Consider the following 27,650-nt stretch of genomic DNA (forward strand, 5'->3'; position numbering starts at 1 on the left):
TTTGGTATTCTTGAATCGTCTTGCAGGTTAAGAGCATAACACGTGAGGTCATTTATGATAGTTACTTTGACATTGAGGATATTGATTTGTCTTCTTCACAATTGAATCCTCGTGATCGAAGTCGAATCAAATATGAAAACGAAGAACACTCTAATTCAAAAATTGTTTCAAATAGTTCTAATTTTCAAACAATTAATCATACTCATGATTGCAACATTCAAGAAACCATGCCAATATATGATTTATATGATGATCAAGCTCTCTTTCCTATTCACAGTCATAATTATCTTTTTAATTCACAAGTTGGTATTATCAATCGTTCCAATTCTATTATTATAACCAAGTCTTGTGAAAATAAAATTGTTTTAAATTAATCCCAATTGTGTTGGAACAATAATTGTAACATTAGCGTAAACTATGATTTGATTTTACTATTTTTCCTTCACTTATTTTGTTTAAATTCATATTTGTTTTCTGTTTTTAATTTTCGATTTTTAGATACTTTGTGCTAGCACATTGAGCAACTTAGTATTAAACACTCAATTGATGTGTTGCTGAATGGGAAAATGAAGTTTCACATTCTAATCATGAACATCAAGAGTTATTTCTCTTCCAATTCCAATTAATGTTCATTTCTTATCAATTACTTCTATCTTCTCAAAGGCAATGTCAACAAGAGAGTGTATTTTCACAATATGACCAGCAATCTAATTCAATTAATAATCTTCCATTGTATCTAATAGATTTTCATCCATTTTTCATTGACCCATTTGAAAAATATTTGGAAAGTTTTCCTTCATGGAAGATTGTTAATAGTTTAACACTTGCACATAACACTAACAAATTTATGCAAGCCATTGAATCTAAAATCTCATTTCCACGATCTGGCCTGTCATCTTCTCTTTTGAATCTCTTCCAATCATTAATAGAAATTCATCTAGATTTCTATGATCCAATTGAAATTCAGTTGGAAGGATATTTCAAGAGAATGTAATTGAAAATAAGTTGCTAACAATAACTATACATTTTGCTTTTATATTTATTTTCTTTAGTTTACTTTTATTTGTAGTTTTGTTACTATGATTGATCTATACATACATGCACGAATTAAAATGCTTACATGGTTACATTGGAAGTATAACTATACCTAGTCATTTTTCCTTCCTTTAGTTAGAAATAGAAATAGATTAATTTAGATTATATTTCTTTTATATTTACACTTATTTCATTATTTCAGATTTTCAATAAAGCAAGTAATGAATCTGACTTCTTCTGAGCATCCCCTTTCATTTTCGGAAAGTGGCTCAAAACATTTTAAGCTCTTAGATCATGCATATTTGTGAAAGCACTTGATTGTCTTGTTTTGAAAAAATTCACCACATTGATCATACATATGAAGAAATTTCAAGAATTTTCCATAGCTTGACAATTTTTTATTCACAAGTAATTCTGAAGAGCTCATTTTTACCACTCGTGTCTTCCGATGTAAATTTGAGGTGGATGCAATATGAAAACTCATTACTTAGCATTTTTAGATCAAATAAGTAGATGATACTGAACATCGAAGAAATTAAAGATTCATGAGGTAAAAAATTACAGTGAATTCTCTTCCAGGTATGCGTTTACAAGGTCTTCGTCATCTATTGTTAGTTTTACTTTTTCAAAGGTTATTTCTTATTTTTGTTTTGTTTCTTTTATAGGTCTTCATCGACTTGATTATGGAGACTTAAGATAAGCAAGCAACCAGACATTTTCAAATCCGCAACATGTTCAGGGAAGTATTATTGGTTGTTCATCAAAATTTGAGCATTTTAAATTTTGCTTTCATTCTTTAAAAACCCAATAGGCCTTTAAAACAATATCGAAACATTTTAAGTTGAACTTCATATCACCAATACTGCGATGTCTATACATCTGCGATATTCCCATTTGCTTATTTTTCGATAAACCTTCCACCCGATATTGCATCATCCATATCGCAAAACCTTTGTATCGCAAACATTTGATCAAAAGCAACTCTTAACATTTCTCAATAAGAAATCACCGATGCAAGACCTTTGATATTCCTTTTCGCTCATTCTTCGATAAAATGACTTCACCAATATTGCGATGTCCACACAACCTCAGACCTGATATGACAGTTAAATCCAGTTCTGAAAGATATTGCGTCTGTTCATAAATCACAATTTTGGTGGGGGCATACGTTTAAAAGTTCTGATATCTCGGATCCGATATGAAATTAAATATGTATCATAAAATTATTGGTTCTGTTCTTCATCGCATATGGGCATATCAAAGAGGTTACATCCCGTACTCAAAACTTTTGATCATCGACCTCTTATAAATCCAAAGTCGGTCCCACCAATGAGCCACGTCATCTATCGCATTCCCCCATATCGCAAGAATAATATCGACATTTCCTTTTCCTAATTGCTCCGATCTCCGATATGATTATTCTCCGATATTGAAATCGCTCCACCGCAATTTCCATTTCATATACTCATATTGTAACCTTGCCATTGCAATACTTATATCGCATCGCGAAACTCAAATGACACCTTGTCTTAAGATCCTCCGATGTGATAAACTCTGATTTATGCCTCTCTGTCATTATCTTTTAACCATTATACAACACTCAATCATATATCGACAAAGGTAAATCTCGCAACTTGGAAATTATGCATGGCAAATAAATGTGTGATGCGAAACATTCGATGAAGTGTTGTCCTCCGTAAAATGCTTTAAGGCACTTTTGGATAATGAAGAAATTGATGAGAAATTTGGAGCATGGCTAAATCATTTTCGATTCATCTTATTTGGGTTTTAATATATCACTCTATATTTAATATTCGAAATTCAAGGCCTCTCCATCTATACTTTTGTTTTACATTGTCTTGGATTTGGTCTTGATTCTGAACAATTTATGAAAATCATGGAATTGATATGAAACTTATAATATTAAGAGAACATTCATGTCTGTGATTCATTAAGAAGTATATCTTCATTCTAACTCTGATGAATTTGGTTTATTTTCGATTCCTTGAACATAAAACATTGCATTATTCTAGTTTAATACTTGTTTTAGTATAGATTTAATAAATGATGATGTTGGGTTAATAAGATTTCAGTTAGTTCAACTTCGTCATGTTTTTAATTCTAATTAAAGTAAGAAGTTAACTAGTATTGGAGAAAATGATATCTTTCAGGTAAGATTAAATGCAATTCTCCAATGGTAAGTTTCATGTGCCCCTTTTCATTACTTTACTTTTATTTTTAGTTTCATTTTTAATTTTTGTTGATCATGAACTCTATTTTACAGGTCTTCGTGAACTTATTGCACCCCTGTCAGATAAGTTTTTAAGTTCATTCTCTTTTGTCGAGTTTGCTTTCATATTCTTGAGAGAAGCATTAATGATCCTCATCAAATCAGCTAAACTGGGCAGCTTCTGAACCTTTAGTTTATTTCTTTAAGCATTACTTTTATTAAGAAAATGGTTAAGATGCTTTTTGCAGGTTTTGCTTCGAAACAAAAAGTTTATAGCAAACAAAGACTTATCATTTAGCATATTATCCATCATCACTGCTATTCACCCTCTACATTATGAGAGCCTCATTTCTTATAACTCTGCAAGATAAAAAAAAATTAATCTCAACATAAGAAGGAACGCACATATGCTTATTTTCTTTTATCTCTTTTGTTGAGATTTATATAACTAGTCTTGTTGGAGTTTATCTTTTAAATTTTGATTTTTCTTTCAGTTTTTGCTTTCTTCAATTTTACTTTGTTTGATCATTTATTTTCTTACTTTAGTTTAAAAATTCTTTTCCTTTTTCTTTCGATTTTGATTTCATTTTGGTGACTCTGCCATGATTTATGTGAAAGGCCTTTTTCCTCACCGACAACGATTAACATACATGTGAAATCTCTTAACTCTATCTATTTTAGTGAATTTCATTTATCATTCAAGACATATCTTTATGGAACCATAAAGCCATCTTTCTTTAAATCTTGTACATGGAGGACCACACATCCTTTCTAAGTGATTGAGTTCACCTTTTCAAGGAAAGAACCGATTTGAGTTTAACACAATGAATCTCTCACATCCCTCCACATAAAAGCCTCTGATTGGTAGTTATCAGGAAAGAATTTGGAGTAAACATTATGAAAGTATTATTCCCATTAAACATAAATCTTTATTCCCATCCCACCTCTTTCACTCAAAAACATCATAAACTAAAAGCTTGCAAACGCGCTTATCAAAAGGGTGATTAAAAGAGGAAGCATGGGAAATACAAGTAAACTCGTCGAGGCTATGAACACTCGCTAGCAGCGGGACTAGGATTGTAAGGCATAAAAGACAACTTTGCCGGGGTACTGTTCAAGCTCACTAGCAGCGAAGCGATGTCAAAGACCAATCATAAAATGGATATAAGCTTGATCAAAAACTCTTATATGTATTTTCTTCTATTTTTCATATGAGGAAGTTTTAAAATAAAATTTTTCGAAATTTGGATTCATCACTTTCACTCAAGTCTTCTTTGAATACTTATCTTTACAAATTCATGTTGCTTAATCTATTTTTGTGGGACCTATGGAAATATTTTACTGTTAGACAATTTCGTAATTTCCACTATTTTTAACCTTTGGGTAAATTAAAACTCATTATCTTTAACCAAAGATAATTGGTTCTTCCGAGTGTGTCGCCATTGTTGTAGGGAAAACCCGACACCCCCCTCCCATTTTTGACTTATTGACTCAAATAATGGGGACTCTTTCCATTAATTTTTGGCTAAGCATCTTTTATGATTTTCATTTAAGTTAATTATCTTACAATTTTGTCATTTTTCATTTTTTATCGGATTTTTATTTTGATTGTTTCATTGAATCTTATTTTTCACAAGCTTTCCATTGATACTTGTTTTGCCTCATTTGGTCAACCGGTTTGTAAATAACACTCCTTTGAAGTTTGATCATTTTCTTGTCTCGACTAAAAAATGTAAATAAAGGTATGATATTTCATTTTTTGCAATTAAAATAATCATCATTGTAAATATTAACTTTTAGTGAATTTTTACTATTTTTTTTCATTTTTCACTAACGGTCCTACAAAATGATCCAGTGGAGTTGTACAATAAATGAAAACACGGTTCGGGATCTTGGTAATTTACTCCAATTTGTTATTTTAAAATAAATTGTCAAACCCAAAACCTAAAATTGCAAAGTGGTTGTAGTCCAATTTATAGGATGCTTAATTAATGTCAACTCCACTTCACCTCCCTTCCCTTCAAAAATCTCGAAATTTAAAATTACCGAAACAAAATTTGTGATGTGATATTGCAATTGCAATATATCGCATATCACATATCACAAAAAACAAAAGTATTGAACTGCTCATTTAAAAAACTTGCGATTGCGATTTTGAAATTATGCAACAGGGTTAAAAATTTTTATCGTAAATTTTGTTTGAAGCTCCTTATGCCTCCTGTACCTCCACCGCTTACTCCACCCTCACCTCACCTCATATTCCACTCACCTCACCCTCCATACTTATCACTCCACTCCATCCCTCATGACTTCATTAACTCTAAAACATATACGTAGGTTGATTCCAATGGTTTGTTTTTTTAATTAAATTTTGTTAAATATTATATAATATTATAATATAATTATATTATAAATATAATTTGATTATTATAATTTTAATATACTTTAATTATAATATTAATATAATTCTAATTAATTTTTAAATTATATATATATATATATATATATATATATATATTAATTATTTTTTGTTAATAATTAATTTAGTTTGTAATTACGATCAATTAGAATTAATTAAATAAAAACTATAATTTAATTTAGGATTAGAATTTAATTAAAAATTCCGATTTTTAGTTCACGCAACAGAAATTTCAGAATTCTATCAAAATACTCCAATTTTGGAAGCTCATAAATTGAGTTTTACTTGGCCAAATGAGGCCCTAGATGGCTCGTTGGAAAGATAAAATTGTGGAGAACATTTCTAAAGTGGTTGCAAAGCTAGATTTGATCATTTAATGACACTAAAATTAGGCATAAGATCAAGCTCAGATTTTTCAAACAAAATCAATTTTCTGAGTTTTATTTTCCGCATTATCATTGGCCCATAACTTCTTTTGAGTGCAAATCCATTCGTCAATGATCTCCTTGACCAATTAGATCCTCGCAAACATCAATAGAAACCTCATATTTCTTTAATTTTAATTATGTAATTAAGTTTTGATTGGATTTGTTTTAATTCAAAATTTGGTATTTTCATTTTAATTTTCATTTTAATTTTGTTTTGATTTGTTTTTCCACGAAAACGGTTTAAATAATGAGGAGAAGAAGATCTCAATCAATGAGAATGCTCCAACAATAGAAGAATGAAATTTTGCGCCAATTAAAATTGATGGAGTAGATTTATTCTTCAACAAACTTTCTTGTTGAGAATTCTTTTTGTAAATATTATAAACAACACATTGTAGAATGTATTAGGGGGCTTCTCTTCTCTGCAATTCTAGAATTCTGAAAAGCACTATTGTTATAAAGATTTAGAGTTGTAGGTGAGAGGAGATAAAATCTCAAATTTGGGAATTATTGAGGATTTTTATTTTGCATTCTGAATTATATATGATGGGCAGAGCTTGCAGTACTGCAACTCTTGTTGTAACAACAAAAGTTAAAAGATTGTAGAGCACTACTGAAGATCAGAGTCAAAGAAATGGATTCAATAAATTGGTATTTCTAATACTATTGTTTTAAACACTAGTTTCATTTTATAATGGAAAGAATGTGTCATTTTATTCATATTTGTGCACTATTGTAAGTATGAGTAATTTGTCTCAATCATATGTTATTATTTATCTCTGCTCTTATGGGTTGAATTCTGATTTCTGAATAACTATTTACTCAAAAATCTGTCTTTTATTACTAATTTAACAAATAATGATATGTTGTGAATTATTTCCTCATATTGTTGTTTAATTATTCGAATTATTGATTTAACAATCAATATCATTTTGTGAACTATTTCCTAAATGTTGTTGGTGGATTATTTTAGTTAAGAAGTCTCTGAATAGAATGTGCTTTGGTATTCATAATGTTAGTTAACTAAACTACTTCGTTAGCTTGATATTCATTATAAGGCAGACATATTTAAATCCCAATCATTTTAATATATTGCTCTCGATTGGGTTAGATCTATATCTGCCTAATTGAGATAGGATTAGGATTCAGTTCCTTTTGCTTGCACTTTATAATAATTTTGCATTTAGATTTAATGCTACATACTTAGAAGTCCTCTTCACAAAGAGGCAAACTTTAGTTGTGGCTTGGCTGAGGCCCAGATTAGCTTAAGGATAATTTTCTTGCTTGATCAACAAGAGGGCTGATCCAATGTCTCTTCTCCATTGGTGAATGAAAGTCATGTTTTAAGTCATTTGGAGATTGAGAGAAAGTAACTGTACCTAGTTAAACTAGTCAAAACCACAATTTCAAACGGAAAAGGCGTTGCTTTAAAGTCTGGACCGGGTGGTCATCCCAAATGTTGTTGCAGCAAATTTCGAGGCTTCATAGGAGGATACCCCACTTAGTCAGTACTTGGAGAAGATTAGACCAAAAATCAAGAAATAGGAGGTGAGAAGGAACAATCTAGTAAAAGGACACAAGAACCATAAGCCATAAAGAAGACAAAAGCAGTTGAAGAGAATCAAGCCAATATACAAAGAAAGGGTAGCAAGAGAAAGATTACACGAGAAATAATAGCGAGAGAAGAAAATGAGAAGGAGTAAATGACTTTCCAAGCTTTCAGATGAGCTAGCACACCAAAACACTAAAAATACTATTAATCTTGAAAAGGAATATGATGTTTACATAGAAACACAGACATAATTTTCATTCCATCATAGTCCAATAAGAAATACTCTGAAAATTGACCTAGCTCAACAAGAAGTTTATGCATATTTGGAAAACTTGGAGCAAAGAGTGTAGAAGAAGAAAAAGTCCCCTAAAGAAACTCAATTTCATGAAGAATTTATGATGATGATCCTATAATGTATTCAGAGGTACATATAACTACTTCTTAAGGGAAACAAGAAATTGTTCACTCTCTCAAGCAATAAACAAGTATATCAGAGAAGAAAACGAAATGGTCATATCACAAAATGAACTTTTGAATGCACAAAGTGACACTATGTTATTAAGAATGTGTTTTTGTTATAAGAAAAACAAAAATCTTAAAGCAAACAACAAGGTGTTCAAAAATAAGATCAAAGTGTTGTAAGCCAAACTTCTCAAGAGAAAACCCAGATGGTCTATTAAGGTGAAAAACAAGGGGATGCCAAGCAATATGGATGTGTTGATTCGGGCCTCAGAATCAGTACATTAGTAAGGAAGACTTCTTCAATTTTGAGGTTTTTGCATGAGGACATGCAACATCCTAAGCATGGGGGGATGTTGGATCCTCGAATTGTCCTCAACTTTAACGTCCATTTTCTCATTTTTCCACCCATCCCATATATGTTTTGATATATATTTATAGGCTATAAGTTCATCAATGTCATTTCAACTATAGCAAAAGGTATCAAATCATTATTGCCCATAATCTAGATTTTCTTTATGAAAATTGACTAAAATATCTCTTTGGCTATCGAATTGGAACATTTCCATAGCTGACTGAATTTTTTGTAGCCCAATCCATGGTTAGACAAGATGCAGAGACTTTCAAAGCAAACAAAAGACATGAGCAGATGGAAAATGTCAAGGACATGCTTATCCACCTATTATGCCAACTCAAAAGATAAACTACGTTGAGAATTTGTTTGGTCAAACGTCTAGGTCAACACTATTTTGTTCATATGAAAGGGTTTCAAGAAGCAGCTTCGACATCAAGCGAAGGTGGCAAAGACGATCTCAAGCGAGCAAGTCTCACGTAGTTGATGTGTAGAAAAATATGATCTGCATGATTTTCTATGACAGATCAAATCATGCCAGATTTGTTTCTTAGTTAAATTCAAAGTTTGCGTTGTCGATCCACAAACTTGCCTCTCAACATTTCTTTCTTTTAGTTGTTAAACTAACTAGTGTATAAATATCTCCTTGATTTCCAATTCGAGACAATGAAGAATAGATCATAAATACTCAGTTTAGAATTATTGAGACTCTTTGTTTTTAATACAAGTATTATGTTCCTGAAGTGCGAATGCATCCTTGGCCAAATTGATTTGAATTCACAATGCCTTACACTCAACAAAAGGCCCCCTTGGAGAGCTGTAAGATAGTGTAGATGCTTTGTTTCAATTATTTACAGTTAGATTTGTAGTTAGTTTTCTTTGTTCGCATCCCTTACTTATTGTTGATTTCGTTGCACAAGATTGAGTGCTTTTAAAAAAAAAAAAAACCAAAAACATTAGTTCTCTTCATTCAGATTTTCCACTTAGTCTCAGATTGAGATGTTTGATTGGTTCATATCTCTATTGCACACACTAGTAATCTATCATAATTTGAAGTTTTATTCTTGCTCTTTAGTTCATTTAATTTCAAATAGTTTGGTTTGAGAATTAGTTTCAATTTTGTTTGATAAATTAATGTTTCAATTTCTTGTAGTAAAACAAGATTTCATTTCAGTAAGTAGAGTAGTCTTTCAATTTAATGCAATTAGAGTAGTCATTTTGATTTAATGCAAATAGAATAGTCATTTCCATTTTGATGTAAGTAGAATAGTTATTTCAATTTGATGCAATTTGAATAGCCATTTCAATTCCTGTCATTTGATCTTGTTTTTCAAAGAATAGTTTGTCATTTTCAAGTTTGATAGAAAGAACATGTGCATAGAGTTGAGTTGAGTTGATCTTGATTTAGTTTTGTTCTGCAATTTCCTTTATATATTAAGCACTACTTTGATAAAAAATAAAACTCTTAGCATATATTGTGCACATGCACTTCACAAGTACATGAAACTTGGTTTGATAATTAATGAAGTAATTTAACTACCAATTAAATTACCTAACATTGTGCTTATAAAGATCCATAAGCAATATGCTTTGTTGGTCATAAGTGTCATAGAACATTGAGGACAATGTTCCCCCAACGGGGAGGGTTTTGTGACAAGCCCGATTATATTTCCATGTAAAAAGGAAAAAATCAACCAAGGTCATTGGACACATATTCCAATTTAATTAGAGGGAAAAACATTAAAGTGGGTATCACTTGTGGTTAATTAATGACTATGAAAATTGGCATTGGCATTGGAAAAGGCAAATGACAATAAATGACAATTAATTCAAGGAATAAAGGAAACTAGGAAAAAAGGAAGATGAAGAGACAAGAATGTGCATGCAAGGGAAACTAAAGAGAAAACAAAGGAAAATGAAAGAACAGAGGAGAAGGAAAGGAAGAGCCACCAAGCATCAATGGTAAACAAACACTTACGAATCGGTTGACAACTTTTGCTCAACTTTTGATCAGTTTCAGAAATCAAACTCCAAGAGGAGAGGGAGAGAACATGGACAAAAGCAAGCAAAGGACAAGCAAAGAAAAGTAAGGGAGCGTAAGAGGAATTTTGGACAATGGCAAGTAAGGGCATAAAATAGTTGTCGAATTGCAGGTAACAATGTCTATGTGTGATTTAGCATGCATGGTGCATGAATTGGTTTATGGTTTATGTTTGTTGTCATTGGCACGTGATTTTCTTGGATTGTCAGTGGTTTACAACCTTGCCTTTGCCATTTCTTGGATAGTCATCATGTAGTGGGTTCCTTGCTTTGGATAAGCTTTGGATGGATGATAGATTTTAGATCTTGGTTGAGGTGGTCTTAGGAAAATTCCCAAGGGTCGAGGGTGGAGGTGGGCTTTCTCCTAGAACTCTTGATAGGTGGGTGGAGACAAGAAAATTCCTCTAGGTATGGTGAAGAAAGTATGAGGCATCCAAGCTTATTTGGCTTTGGTGATTTCTGGATTGGTTTAGGTGAAACCACTATGGTTGAGGGTTGAGGTGGTTTAGCCTCTGGAAGACCTTGTTGGTTTTGTTTTGGTTTATCCCATGTGATCCCATATTCATGCTTGGAATATGGCATGAGGGTGATTGGTTGGAAGAGAGATTTGGTTCAACCCAAGCTATGGTCAGGTAGTACATGGGAGTCCCTAACTTGGTTGGCTTTATGCATATGTCATTATGTGTTGTTTCTTATTGAGATCAATGAGCACATGTATGGATTGTTGTGTTGATTTTATGACCGATTTTTCATGGTTTCATTCTTGTTGAATGTTGGTTATAGGCATGGTTAAATGATATGCTCTTGTTACATATCTTGTTCATGATTCGATAAGTTATTAAATGGTTATATGAATCCATGAGCTAACAAATGTTATGCAACTAACTTGAGAGGGGCAGTGAGCCTTCTTGATGGTTCTCTCGTGAAACAAATGAGACAATGATTAGATATGCATTCATGACTTGTAGCCACAATGTATACCATACGTTTGTCTAAATGTTTATCATATGAATGACATTTTTGGGCAAGATCTTAGCCTAAGTATAGGTCATGCATACTTGTGTTTGTTTTAGACTTGATTCTGGAAAAACTGGGCAGTGGCTTACAAGCTAGCCCTAAAAATGTGGCACTTATTTCACAGATGTAGTCTCTTAGCTAAGAAATCTCGGTTATAGTCACGTGGAGGAGGCCTATGCGTGTAGCTAGGGCCTTCTAGACACACTCACAACTTGGAATGCATGTGATTGGGTTATGAGGTCAAGTGAAAAGATAGTTTCAGCTCAATGTAAGACCATTAGTGGATGTTGTTTGACATCTAGGTGGTCTAGTGTCACTAGGGAGTTGCAGTAAGTTTCAAGATGGTAGGCCACACTTCCATAATTAGAACTTGGTTATTAGGTCATGCATAGTAACTCTCAACTCATGTTTACCCTAGAGAGCTTGTAAAAGCGGGTAAATGTGGGGTGGGGTGTTACAATGTGATATTGTAATCTCTATGTCATATAGTATCATCTTTCTATTTATGTTATCACTTTGGTAGAGCCCAACAAAAGCATTGGACATCTCCTTTGTATTATTCTTCTCAAATAAATAGGGGATCAAATGATCCTTTATGGCATTCACAATCATTTGTTTGGCCTTCACTTCTTTCTTCTTTTGATCTACCAATTGTTTTGGATATGTAGGAAAAAACATAATATTCTTGACAATATCCTAAAGATCACTATCTTCTAGTAAGAGTGTAATCCTCACTTGCAATGACAAGAAATTTGAGGCAATATTTAGTTTGTCCTTAAATATGAGGCTAATTAAGGCCATCTATGAGATCCAATGCACAAACTCCTAGATCTAACTTCCCCCCCTAAAGTGAATATTAAAACCTTCTAACTGTTGGTCCTTATTTTTGGAAGTTGATCTACTACTATAAATTCTTGAGAATCTTAATCAAAGACATTGATATGGTATCATTTAAATTTCTCAAGTTGAGTTAACTCTTGTCCTAATGTTGTCTCCTTAAATAACTAAAAAATAGTATAATAGAAAATTAAATTTTAAACATTTCATCAATCACATGATAACTTAAAACAATGAACAATGGAAGAAATAAAACACACGTGCAAGGATTTCTCCTTCTAATCATTTTTTTATTAGATCTTACAAGGTGGCCTCCACACATTCCTTAAACTAATGGTTGTATGATGAATAAAATCACTTTGAATAGAAGTGTACAACCTATGTAAAAGAGGGTTAAACTAAAATAGTATGACTGACTATGTTTCTGCCTTTCCTGGATAACAAATCACTCCCCCATCCATCAAAACTAATACACACTTAAGTAATACATTGTATGGCCACATCTAAAGGTGTATGGCCAAATCTAATACAACCTATTACATTTGCTTGTATCTTTAGATTATCTACTATTTCTCTTATCGATGCACTCTTCTTCTGACTCTCTTACTCTCTTCTCATGTGTGATTATTCTCTCCTATCTTTCCCTCTTTATGCTTTGAGAGAAATAACTGATATCCTCAATCATAACTACCACTTATCTCAATCATGAGATGTATGACTAATATTAAATTCTAATCCAAGTCACTAATTTTTAGAACTTTTAGAAAATTTGATTTAGATTCCCAAGGGCGAGTTAAGTTGAAAACATTAGAATTTCGCTTTCAATTTTTATTTTTCAAGTGAAATTACAAAATGGAATTAGTGACTAATGTCTCAAATGACTTTTCAAACGTTCACACTAAACCTATGTAAGAAGTTCCTACTTTATCTTAGAGATCCTTTAAATGATAGTCGAATAGGATGACAACCATGCATATTTGAACCTTTTTCAATTAAGGTACAATGGATAATTTGAGCAAACCCTTCATTAACACTTAATGGTTGACGCATGGAATGAACTAATATATCCATTGTTAGTATATTCATGTCATGGAATATCATATTTTCGTTGAAACTCCACTTCCATGAGAACGAGCAAAGATAGTTTTCCATGCCAGAGAGGATCGGAGAATAAGCGTCGTTGTCTCATGCATGACCACTCCTTTGTTGAGAGTGTTGACATAAACAATTAGGGTGCATGGATGATCACAATAATGGATGTCTATAGTAGCAATAACTAGCACATCGAATGTTTCGTGTAGATGAATGCCACTAGCAAAGTGACGAGGTATATTATAGCCTCTACACGATCTAACATTTGATATTTAATCCAATACAAATTTTCAAATCCAATTGTTTGCTAAATTTGGAATATTTTTGTTGTACATGGAGTTTGGCATTAACATCTCTATTTGTGTATATTGTGAATCACAAGAGCGAATAAAGCACAATTATAATACAACTTGGTTTTATCGTAGGGGCAACGACAATTGTAAGCTTACTCTATGGAGAGTTCATCTATTTTACATTTGGAAAGAAGAAAGGGGAAGTTGAATTTTTTCTCTCTATAAAGACATTGGTAAAAGATGCATTTTTGGATGAATGGTGTTATCGCTTCGACGAGGAGTAGATCATATGGAGAAGCCAATTGTCAGAGAAATTACCTCTCATAGATAGAGTGTCATAGTCACACACAAATTTTGGGCACTCGTCGTCTAAGTAGAAAAACTCAAGGCATAACCAATAGGTCAATGGATTGCAAATTAAACTAAAGTAGTTTTGGGGGGATCAAAAGCTTCATATTGGGAGGGCATGACCCAAACAAATCCTTTAAGAAATAAATCAAAACGGTCTAAATACTCAACTCAAAAAATGTCCTTGAAGTAACTCATTAAGCTTGGGTTTGCTACCGATAAATTTCTTGGTTGCAACCTTCATAAATACTGGCCAATTTTTTTTAAGCATTTTCTTCATAGAAATTCATGAAAAACCTTTGAAAGGTGGGGCTCTAGATTTGACAAGGCACAAAGGAAAGACATGTGGTGAGTGAAGGTTGATTTTAGGACCCAAGCAAGCATACACATAATGGGGGAAGTGAGCCTCGAAATCACAAAGGATTATTGAATGGGAAAACACTAGTTTAACATCTTAGATCAGTTTCAAGGCCTAAGCAATAATAGAGGAAACGAGAGACTAGAACCTTAAAATCATTATCAGTTGTTCCATGTAAGGAGCCTAGATTACTTAGGGTGGATTTCATCATTTAATATAACTTACAATAAATCATTTTAAATATTAAAGATTTCAATAGCTAATGTAATAATTTAGGGAAAAAGAGAAAAAAATTGTCCTATCATAAAACTAACTAATTAACAATCAATACATGAACAAATGTGGCATCCTTACACGCTGTCCTAGTAAGTACAATAATCAAACTTGGTAAATTTAACAAGGGTATATGTTGGAGGAGACTCCAAATGCATAATAGATTGACTAAAAAGGAAGTAAGCCTTACAAGCGTTAAATCTTTCATATTGGAAATAAAAAGTAATGGAGTCTATTCAATAATTTCAACAAATCTCCTTTTTCCATCTGTACATAAATCACAATATGATGGCAGATGATCCATCAAAAAAAGGGCTGCTTCTAAGTGTAGGTATAATTCATCTAGAGGAATGGAGGGATGGTGATCAATTTTTCTCGGGATTCTACAATCTGTTTTGAAGACATGACTTGTGTCTCCAGTGGTGATCTTGTCTTGATGAAATGTGAAACACATCTGCTTTTGTGTTAGCATTATGTTTTCCTTATGATTAATCATGACAACAAAATGTTGTTATTTATAGTATTCTCAAATGATAATGGTGTAATTGGTCTTATCAAACCAAGCATAGGTTTCTGTTAATTTGTTTGTAACAGGCTGTAAATGTTTTTACAATTGGTCTCCTCAGACCAAGCTCCGTAGACTACCAATGTTTCAATTGATGTTATCAAGTTACAATGGATCTTGTAATGTATCTTTAATTCAATCATGAATAGCAACATAATTTTTTTTCTTCTGAAAAAGAAGTTGAATAATAAAACACCAACCTCCATTTACTATAAACAAATAAACAAATATAAAGAATAAATCCTTTAAAATAGTTTAGGCCGTGTTACTTAAGTTAGAAATTAAGTTTTGGAAAAAATTGCATAAAAAATTATAATTTATATTGGTCAATACTAAATTAATATTGGTGGGTAGCAATCATTAGTAAGTTTAGACATTCACATTTACGTGAGTATGAGTTATAAAATCATGCATGGACATTACAGCCATATCCATAAATTATGACATAAAAAATATGAGAGTAAGCTATTCAAATAGCATTATATTATAAAAATGTTGTAATAAAACCCTCAAAGTTATGGTGCAATCAAATATTTGAAAATATATATATATATATATTAAAAAGTAAAGAGTTATTTTTCAAAACCAAACATTATAAGTTATCTTTATATTGGTCAATGTTAAATTAATAATAATCAACAAACAAATTAAAAATTAGTTATATTAATTATAAATTTATATTATTAGCAATAACATTTAATTGAAGAAATTAATTTTATTTGCCATAATTTTTTATTAAAATAAATTAGGAAATAAATAAATATATTTTTATTAATAATAATCAACAAACAAATTGAGAGTTAGTTATATTAATTATAAATTTATATTATTAGCAATAACATTTAATTGAAGAAATAAATTTTATTTGCCATGAATTTTTCCTTAAAATAAATTAAGAAATATATATATATTTTTTTGTTTTTAAGTTTATTTGAAAATTATTTATACATTGTAAATCAAAATTCGCTCTTCATTAGATGAGTTGTTTAAATTTCAGGAGGAGGGATGCTCAAACTTAATCTAACTCACTTGACAACATCTCGTAATCTCTTAAGTGGGCATATCATTTTCGCGTTCAATCTTAAAACTAACTCCTCCAATCTAAAAACAATTGTATAAACTAAAAATAAAATAACGACGGAAATTGAATCAATCCAAGTCACTTTTCAAAAGAGCTCATTAATGTAATGCGTGGGAAGAAAGAGGGTGCACGATATTTCCTTTCGTCCTGTCACTCGTTAAAAGCATAAACCTTACCAGCTCTGAACTGGGTTGCTTTCCATCAGAGTGAGCTATTTGAGTTACAGTGACCAGGAAGGGCAACAAGTGATATCTATAGTGTTGAAATTGTGCGTGGAGTGAGGGTTTAAGGGAACAGAAAGGACAATGAAGGAGAGGGGCCAGAGTCATGCAGGGCAACCGTCGGTCGACGAAAGGTACACTCAATGGAAGTCACTGGTGCCCGTTCTCTACGATTGGCTTGCTAATCACAACCTCGTGTGGCCTTCTCTTTCCTGCCGGTAAGCTACTTTCTTATTCATCTTTCTGATTGCCTTGCCCTAGATGCCGATGCTCATAATGCATATATTCTTTGGAGAAACACAAGCGCAAATTATTGCCTGGAGACTTACTATTACAGGGTTCCCTGTATTTATATCTTCAGTTTGTAGCCATTGCTTGCGATGCTAACATTCCGCAAATAACTATTGGTCCCTGTCCGTTGGCATTTTTTTATTTTATTTTGAAAGCACTTCTCTTAAACTCAAAAAAATCAGAACCACCCCGAAGGTAATACAACTGCCCACGACAAAACAAGCTTGCGCTGGTGAAAGGAGTCCTCGCGGAGCGAACCAAACCGATGACCACAAGCACTTTTATTCGACTAAGCTGTCATGATAGGGTACTGTTCCGTCAAAGTAACCCGGGACTTATACCTGGTCCCAACTGCTTGTTCATGTCTCCCGAAAATCAAGCCTTCGTGGATGGCCGGTCATGCGACCAACCTCGCCGCCGAACCACAGCCCCATTTATCTGTTGGCTGGAAAGATATCCGTGTTGTGAACTGGATACTTTGGAACATTGACCTAGCTTATTTTCGTGATTGTCCATATAATTATTGGAAATGACAATGTCTTTTTTTTCAAGAAATTCTTTTGTTTATTTTTCCACAACTGAAGGATTGGTGAGTGAGCTGCTGAGCCCCCTCTAATAGCGTCTCGTTGCTAATGACATCTGTTTTCCAGAGCTTGGCTGGTTATTCTTACATGGGAATCTAAAACGTACTATGCAATTTCAGTTTGATCTATGAAAGGATTAAATATTTGAATTTCATATGAATTTAAACTTTCTTGAGCATCAGATACTAGATCCTCATGCTGCCCTTTTCCTAAATGCACTTTAAAGATAAAATCATGATATTATTCATGTGCAACACGGCAACAATTTTGAAGTTATCTCTACACACAGTCAGTGTTTTAGCACTTTGATTTTTTCCGCCTTTTATTCTTGCAAACTGAGTACGACAAACCCGTGTTAGAGAATACGATTTCATTGTATAAGAAATTACATGGATGACATTTTAAAAGCTGGGCAGCATAGAGGTTCTATTCCCAACAGATGAGTTACTAATATGGGTCAGGGTATGATCCCCAAGTACTCTTGGCCCTTGGGTCTGACTCTATTGGTGTTGTTGACACCTGGCAGATAGTCATCTTGGGAACGAGTTGGCTTGGCTTGAAAACACAGTCAAACAATATTTGACTTGGGAACTAGGAATATCAAACAATTCAATTATGATGTAAACGTAATTGCATAGTTAAAAATCAAGCCATTATGGAAGGGGGTTCATGGTTGCCATCATCCTTTTTGCTCTAGTCACGGGTCTAGTTTGGTTTAAGTGGATCATAAGACATCCATCACCAATGCCCATCATTAGCCTTTTCTCTTTTTATTGCCCCCTTAAGGTTTTTTCTCCTTGAAATACAATTCTTGGGAACCCCCAAGCACTTCTTCTCATTTCGATGATGCTACCTAGGGTAAACCAACCAGTGTAGTTTTCTTATCCTAACTTGGTATGGACATCTAATGAGGCCCACAATATCCATAGAGTTAGATAGCATGAGGACTTGACTTAGAGATCTCTTGCTTGTAATTTGGAACACTCAACCACTTGAGCTAACCCATTAGGCTAATTTTGAATTTTTGGAATATATGTGTTGGGAAAGTTTATGCACTTCCCTCATTTTGAGGATGGTACACAGGGTAAAAAGGATTCTTCAAAATCTCAAGGCTTTGTCAACATGTCACCAGTGAGAGTAGAACCTAGGTGGGGAGAATAACTATTATTTCTCCCAATCACTTGAGCTAAACCCAATTGACATTAAATTTTTGGAATATATTTTTTGGGAAACCTTTAGGCACTTCACTCTATTTTGAGGAGGGTTTCAATGATAAATTTGATTTTGTAGAAGCTCGAGGCTTGTTAGTAAACTTACCACAAAATCTAGCAGGGATTGAAGATGGAAATCCTACAAGACAAGAAGCTATTAAAAAACCAAGTGCTAACAATGGGGTAGAGGCCCAATGTCACGTGGCCAAACCCCCTGCTATTTATGGACTTTCAGCAATGGGAGGAGTCTCGGTAGGAAGGAGATCACTTAAATTAGATATGCTAGGTATAAGGCACAAGGTGATCAAGCTAGAGCTCATTCAAGAGAGGAGCTCAATAATGGTTCAAGCCTTCAAAGAAGTAAAATACTCTCTAAGAAAATCCCTAGAAAAGAACGCTCATGACCTAGGGTTTTGAGATTTTCGATGGTGATAGGTATTCACAAGGTCAAGGCTTGAGGGAAAGCGTTTCTTACAATGATATTCAACTAAGCCAATTCTCATGAAACCCTTAAGAAAGTCCTCAAGTTGAGGGAGAAGAAACTAGGGTTTCCCTCTTAGAGCAACACCTAGGGCAAGAGCTTTTATGGATGAAATTTGAGTGGATGCCCATCAAACTGATAGGTTAGGTAGCTTAGACCTATCTCTTGATGTTTAGGCTCTCAAATCACCAAAAAGTCTCCTCCCTAAAATTTTGCTCCAAGCCCTAGATTAATGCCCTAGACTTAAAAGGACCGATTTTAAGGAGAGAAATTTATGGAGAAAATTTTGAGATGATCACTAAAGACTTGGACTAGTGCCTTGCCTTTACCCCATTGTTAGCACTTTGTTTAGCCCTTGTCTTGTAGGATTTCCCTCTCCAATACTTGCTCGATTTTGTGGTGACATGCATGTCACTGGCGAGAATATAACTTGGGTGGGGAGGACAACAATTATTTCCCCCAACCACTTGAGCACAAACCAATTGATATTAAATTTTTGGATTGTATTTTTTGGGAAACTTTCAGACACTTCCCTTCATTCTAAGGATGATACCAATAATAAACTAGATTTTTCAAAAGCTCAAGGCTTTATCAAACACATCACTAGCAAGAATAAACCTGGGAGGGGAGGATTATAATCAATGCTCCTAACCATTGTTATCACACTTGGACTCAACAAGGGTTTGGCTGGCTTGGGACTTGGCAAGGCTTGGTGATGCGAGAAAGACTTGGAAAAGACTTGACAAATACAAAAAAGCCATAAAATATAGTAAATTTTATGCAAAAAAAGGGGGCAATTTTGATGGTGAGTTTGTGGTGAATTTCGCATAAGTATGGTGAGTGGCAAGTTTCAAGGGCGATGACTCACCCTAGCCAAGACTTGGCATGTCTCACGAGTCTCAGCTGAGTCACTGTGCCCAACCACTTGAGCTAGACCCAATTGACCCCTTTCTGGGATATTAGTGTTGATGTTTGTAGCTTGGGTAGGTACTTTTGCATAGGCCTAAGTGTCTAGATGTGCAGTAGTCGCCCCAAGTCTCCTTAGACACTTGCTTTAGTATGAGGAAGTTGCATTTGTAACCTAGCCTACGTTAGACTTAGGAGAAGCACATAATTGTTATGTTGGCTTATTGAGCTAAAGTAAACTTAGGAAAAATAAAGTAAATTACTTTGGTGAATGTGTTTTAATCTCAACCTGTAATCTCAAGTGAGGCAAAATCTAATCTTGGTTGTCAATCACTTTGGAGATTAGGGTTAGGGATTTAGCTCGATGTAAATTTATAAAAGCAAGGCTAGGGAGAAGGAGAATACACACCATACATCAACACACGATTGAGAGAGGCATCTCAGTGAGTATGTTTGGCTGAGGAAGGGGTACCAAGAAGATTCAGATCAACCAAGAAGGGTTTGATCAACTGGATCAGATCCAATATTGTATGCAATTCCTTAATTGGGCCATTTTCCTAGGAATGGAGCCAAAGTGAGTTCAGAAGTTTAGTGAAGAACTATGATTGGGTAGATTGTGTGTCATTTTTGTGATTGCGATTGATAAATTTACTTTTCGTTGAATTTATTTGGTTAATACCCTAGTTGGTGCTTTTATTCAATAGACGTAAATCTACGTGGAACTAATTGTTGGTTTGCTAGGGTAAATAAAATTAACATTTATGTGGGTGCATAACACAATAACACAAACGCTTAAATGTGGAGAGAATCATAAATGTAAAAAATTATTAATGATCAATGTTGATGCAAGTACATCTACTGGAGTTGGAGGTAGGCTACCCAACATATAATACGACTTGCTCAAATTAATCACCTCTCAATATATCATTATGTAGCACTCTAAGTTGGTTATGTTGGTCCAATCATCTAACCCCTAATCTCATTATTTTACTACGATATTGGTCACATGTCACTAGCATTTAAAGTGACTACATTACACTCACATAGGTTTTGTGTTATGCCAAAGTCACTAGACTCAACTTGACACAAGACTTGGTTTAGTTGAATAGTCGAACTTGAGTTAAAACTTAGCAAACTTGGGAGTTGACCTTATATTGAAAAATTCAAACAATGCAAATCTTTAAGAAAGGTAGTTTTTATTTATTTTTGCATTAAAAGTAGGTCAGGTAGGAGAGATTGCATTGAATATAATGCAAAAATGACATATCCAAAGATATCCAAGTGTATCATATGATTGCAATCAATCATCATTCATCAAGATTCTAAATTGCCATGGATGATGACTTGAAATTATGATTTGTGAACCAAAATGAATAAAGTTTCCAAAATCCTAGTTGTTGTGCAAAAGTTCAAAACCATTCTTAGAAATGCCAAGAAGAAATGAGTAAGAATGAGCTTGAAATGCTCCAAAACCAAAATTTATAACTTCCATGCATGGTGTTTTGAAGGATTGATATGTTTTTTAGGTGGGTTTAAGCTATCTAGGCTAGATTTGGGATAGGGTCTAGGTTGAACCAATTCGTTTAGGCATTGGTCCAAGTAGAACCGTCGGTTGTATGTTAATTGGACCAAGTTCAATAACTATGTGTTATATTTTGACACCCTCTCTTATCATTAAAATAACATTGTCATATTATAACCCTGCTTAACACAAGACCCAAAGCTTTTACGAAGGTGGAACACAACTCAAAAATAGAAAATTTGATGATGTGATCGTTGAACACCACATATGAGATCACCACTTTCCATTGAAGCTTTTGGGTAACTAGTTGCGATGGTTGTTGGTTCTCTAGGTTGGTAACCTAGTTACGTGTTGCGTCTTTAAACCATCAAGGGCATCTCCAAATTCATCGTCTGTGTTCCATTGCTTTGCCATCACTTTCATGTCAAAGGTGTTAGATTAGTGTACCTCAGATGTTCTTCCATAGGGTTGGACACACATGTGGCATAAATGGGCACTTTAGTTACAACAACATTATACACTTAGCAGATGTGGATAACATTTATTTTCGTGCATCATGATGGTCTCTAGATGACGGCGTAGTAGGGGAGTAGACTAGAGGGTGCATGCTATTTTTGTAGGCTTTTGACTTTGAGGGCACATGCTTACTTGCATGCAATTGCCAACGATAGATAAGAAGGGATAATATTATCCTTAGATTCTACTTTTGGGAGATAGAGTGTTTTTTTTTTATGGTTTCACTAGTTTTGAAGGTACAATTGACACGAGAATAGAGTTTTATGCATTCATGCATTTGAGCACTCTAATTCAAGACACCATAGGTTTGGGTTTTCTTATTTAGATAAGGTGCATGCAGTCTAGCTAAGGGTAAGAATATCTAGGAGGATGCATGCATACATGCTTCTGATCATCTCTTCTTCCTAGTTTATAAAGGTGAAGACAGAGTACAAGTTTAATTTATTCAGTTCAACAACGAGCAATGAATTAATCTTCCCTTTTTTTTCTTATAGTGGATTTGAGTTTAGAATTAATGAGAAAGTAGCAATGGATTTTGATAACCCATTTATTGAGTTTGTGTTTTTCTTTGAATAGTGATTTAGGAAGTATGTTGTGATTCAATTTGTTTGCTTTTAACAACAACAATTTAGTAAGTACATTGTAATTTTGAATTTTTTGCTTAATATCAGTGATGTGATTTAAGATAGACCTATGAGTTTTTGTTATAATTTTTTTGTGTTGCATGTTGTTAATTTTAGTTAACAATGGTATGCTCTAGTATCTACGCTTAGCACAATTACTTCAATGTTCCTTTAGCAGCTCAATTTCAATTTCTAATTTAGTTTTCCAATAACAATCACATTAACCATAAATCACATTGACAGTAATTGTAGATAGAACATAAGATAAAATGCAGAAGACATACCAAGATAAGAGGACACCAGATTTGGCGGATGCCAGGAAAAAACCCCAATGTGGGGAAAACCCTTTGATCAATTCTTCTTATTATTATATCAAATGTTCAACAGAGAAAGATAGAGTACAATAGTCAAAGTTGACTTGCCAAATCAAAGTCAATGTTGATTTTTAATGTACCTTAGACAAGTGGTTTCCCATGGGTTAGTCTCTACCTAGGGAAAAGTGTCCAATTTTTTTTTTTTCCTAAGTGTGACTTTATAAAGTGAAAGTGACTTTATAAGTGGTAAAGTCAATGTTCAATTATAAAGTGAAAAGTGACTTTTGACATAAAGTACAATGTGGGTACTTTATTTAATGGGTGAGTTAAAAAATAGAAAGCTAGAATTAAATACACATTTATTCTCATCCCTTGATCTAAATGAATTTGAGCCATTAGATCTTAGGGTTGCCCAAAAGTCATCTAGGGAAACAAAAGGGAGAAAAGAAAAGAGAGACTGCATTCATTTCTTCATGATCAGATTGGAGAAAGGAGGCTGAGAGCTGGAGAAAAGTTCTGAAGGAGAAATTTGTTGCAGCAAGCTTAGGGAGTGATTTCTGGGCAAAGCTGGGCATTGGAATCAAGGCATAGAAGACAGTAGAAGGTACAATACTAACAACATTGAATGTTGTGAGCTGCACGTCGTTCGAGAGAAGTTTTTGATTTTTTTTGAAAAAAATCCGTACAGCCCGTACACTTGTATCCATACAATAAATATTTTCAGCTTCAAGTGGGAACGGAAATCGAGGCAAAGTGGGCATGGTTTTCAAGGAGTTTTGGGCTAAAGAGATAAGTTGTATTTTGCTGTTTTGTTTTGTCTGCAAATGTATTTTTCCTGAACTTGAAAGATAAATAAATTTGAAGAGCTCTCTAACAGGTTTTCCCCGGAGAAGATTGAAGGGGTTTTGCCTGGGTCTAAGTTGACCAAAAATCTGTGTATTTTTATGTGTGTTGCTGGTTTGGTTATGTTCATATTTATTTTCAGCGTGTGTTGACGTCCCATGTGTTTTAATTTGAAAATTCATTTCTAGAATTCTATATGTTGAATGTATGTTTATGGGAAAGGGTATTTAACTGAATGGGAGTGATAAGGTGAAATTAAAACCGGGTTGGGATTGCAGGAAACTTTTTTTTAGTCATCAAATTTCAATAGTCAAAACAACCCTGTCAAATTTGCAATCAATTGCAGTGAAACTCATCCCTAATCAGAAAGTTAAAGATGGTAAACACAACAAAAATTCTTCCTTTTTGGAGCTCAGTCATACCTAGTAAAACTTGGCCTGATAAGGTGGTCAAAGTTAGCCCAAAACAGTTTTGAAAATTGCGGTCAAACTTGGTCAGGTCTGCGGTCAACTCTGTAGTCAGGTTTGCGGTCAACTCTGCAGTCAGGTCTGCGGTCAACTTTGTAGTCAGTGCTGCGGTCAAAGTGCCTAGAAATTCTCGGTTCATGTGCCAAACTGTACGACTTGCTAAAAATGAAAATTTCCCACAAAAATTGCAGTCAAAGGATGAGTCAAAGTGCTTGGTCAACGCTGGTCAAAATCCTACAATAATCTTGAAATTTGCCTAGGGAATTCATCCTTTTGCCACACATGTGAGAGAGATCTGCCCAATAGTTGTACGAACCAATGAGAGAAGGAGAGAGAAGAAATGTGTGTGATGATGATGCCAAATGATGTGAGAGGGCACTTGTATTTATACCATGGAAAATTTTAGGGGCTAATGTTCACCTAGTGGGCTAATTTTCCATGATTTTTCCACAAAAAAGATTCGCCAATTTCCAATTTTATAAAAGGCGATTCACCCACATTTTAGAATATAGAATTATTTTACCTTAAAAATCGCCAACATCATAAAATCATTATAAATTTGAATAATTTTACAAATATATCAATAAACATTTTATAGTTTGCATATTAGGGATTAGTGAGATTCGCCAATGTTTTTAAACTTCAAGAAAATTTTCCATCCTTAAAATTTTCCTTGATTTATACAAGCCATTAAGGGTGAAGAGTCACGTCCATTGGGCTTCATGACCCTACATGATGATGAGGCCGACATGAACAATTTACACATGTGTGGGCATAAATTCAAAAACACACTTCTGCTTGTCCAAATTAGATGATTTTTATATCAATTTTGGTTGTCTCGAAAAGAGGAATTTAATGCAATCATCATCTCCATCAAATGAGCTGTCCCAAGGTGGAATTTGGCCCTAGTTGCCAATTATAACATTCCCTCTTAACTAGGGAGACTTCCATCTACCAATCCATCTATCATCATCGATCATCATGCCATCCTGTCATCATGTACTATCTCTGTATCTCATCTCTGCTCTGCTAAACACTGATATGGATAATGAAGAAGAATCGATTGAGAGTGAGTCACAAGACCTTACCACTCTCCACTAACAAAAGTCAATCCAGAGGTAGAACCTCAATCAGACTTGATCCCAGATCAAGTTGTTGAACATCATGCATCCTAGACATAGGGAGTACGGCAGTACACGATGCATCCATCGGTAGTGCTATGGTCCTTATCCACTTTTCCCAACTCATTGGCCAGATGAGAGGTACTTCCCATGAGTCCCAGACTACATGGGTAGGATGTATGTTGGGGCATCAACAAGAGAAGGTGAACCACTCATCCTACTCATATGCCATAGGAGAAGGTGAACCACTCATCCTATGCATATGTCAATCATAAGGGAAGGTGAACCACTCACCCTACACACGTGTCATTAAATGTAGGGGAAGGCGAATCACTCACCCTACTCACATGTCAACCATCATGGGGTATCACAGGGGAAGGTGAACCACTCACTCTATACATAGCGCACTAATAGGGGAAGGTGAACCACCCTCTATGGTCGCTCATAGCTCCAAGAAGTACACCAAGCCCCCAGGAGCTCTCAGAGCTCAATGTCTAACTCAAGCGGCATCCTCATGGGAGGGTCTTTTCACTACTCAAGTCTCTCTCGGAAGGCTAAGAATTTGACCTTACCTAAGGGCTTCGTGAGGATGTCTGGGACTTGCTCATTAGCCTTGATGTGTTGGAGCCTTATTGCTCCCCATTGTACCATATCCCGGATAAAGTGGTACTTGATATCAATGTGCTTGGAGCGGTTATGGAACACTGGATTCTCTGAAAGGTGAATCCCATTCTGGTTGTCGCAGAAGATCACGGTGGTATCCAACACATGCTCAAATAGCTCACTAAAGAGATTCCTCAACCAAACAACTTCACAATAGGCCATACTAGCAGTAATGTATTCGACCTCGGTGGTGCTTAGAGCAACCAATTTTTGCTTACTACTCATCCAAGAAATTGACGCAGACCCTAATGAGAAGCAACATCTAGACATGCTCTTATGATCCACCACACTGCCTGCCCAGTCAACATCAGTATATCCATTAGCCTCAAATTCCCGACAGTGTATCTTAGTCCATAATTGATTGTGCCACGGAGATATCTTAGGAGATTCTTAGTAGCAATCCAATGAATGGGATGAGGCTCGACAATAAATTGACTCAACGTATTCACAACGAAGCGTATGTCAGGAGGGGAGTTTACCAAGAACATCATGGCCTCCACAAGTTGTCTATATTTAGAAGGGTTTGCCAATTCGGGCCCAACAACACTTCCACATAACTTCTTGAAATTGAGCTCAATCAGAGTAGACACATATTTGCAATCCACCACCCCACATCCCTCAAGCAGCTTCATGATGTATTTTCCTTGAGAAAGGAAAATCTCAACTAGCTTTTGCCAGACGTCTAGGCCTAGGAAGTAGTGCATCAGTCCTAGGTCCTTCATCTCGAACTTCGAAACCAACTCCCTCTTGCATTGATAAATGAGAGGGCCTGCACCTGTCAGAAAGAGATCATCTACATAAAGGACCAAGATGATAGGCATGTCCTTTTCAACCTCGAAGTATAGGTTAAGATCAACATCGCTCCTTGTGAATCCCAGTTTCATAAGATAGTTATCAATCCTCTCATACCAAGCCCTAGGGGCTTGCTTCAACTTGCATATGTGTGTCCTTCGATCCTGTACTTCGAACTCCTATGGTTGTTCCAAGTATACTTCCTCCTTGAGTGAGCCATGTAAAAAGACAGTGTTAATGTCCAATTGATGTAGGCCCCATCCTTGAGTGGCAGCTAGAGTAATAATAGATTGAATAGTGGTATATCGGGCAATTGGTGCAAATATCTCGTCATAGTCCACTCCTTCCTTTTGAGAGAAACCTTGAGCAACAAACTTGGGCTTATATTTTTCAGTGTGAAAATTTCTAACATGAAATTCTGCCGCAGCAACTCATTTATTTCTCCTACTTATTTTCCACAATAAGTTATTTACAAAACCCTTCAGTAAACATCGAAGTAAATTCTACTGTAGTTGTCACGTAATAGCATAGAGAAAAGAACAGTGAAATACAAGCACAAGAATCAATGACATCAACACAGTTGTTTTTGGACAACAGTCCCCGAAAAACTCAATGCGGGAAAACTGGTGTAGCAAATGAGGGTTTATTTATTATTCTTCAGGAACAATCTGTTTACAAGGAATGATTTGCAGAACATAGAGAAACCTTTGTGAAAA

At 34.5% G+C, this 27,650-nt stretch overlaps 1 protein-coding gene across 1 annotated transcript in view; it reads left to right on the top strand.

Moving 5' to 3' along the window:
- Positions 1–16,456: 16,456 nt before the first annotated feature.
- Positions 16,457–27,650, top strand: part of LOC149142750 (WD-40 repeat-containing protein MSI4-like) — a 219,968-nt gene continuing 208,774 nt past the window's right edge. The window contains exon 1 of the mRNA XM_089446333.1: positions 16,457–16,818. Coding sequence (XP_089302459.1) covers positions 16,685–16,818 — 134 coding nt within the window. The 5' untranslated portion in view covers positions 16,457–16,684. The remainder of the gene's footprint in view (positions 16,819–27,650) is intronic.

This window comes from Pinus tabuliformis, chromosome X (assembly GCF_031772625.1).
Source record: "Pinus tabuliformis cultivar Carrire ecotype Pingquan chromosome X, CPIR1, whole genome shotgun sequence".
In the NCBI taxonomy this organism is placed as follows: domain Eukaryota; kingdom Viridiplantae; phylum Streptophyta; class Pinopsida; order Pinales; family Pinaceae; genus Pinus; species Pinus tabuliformis.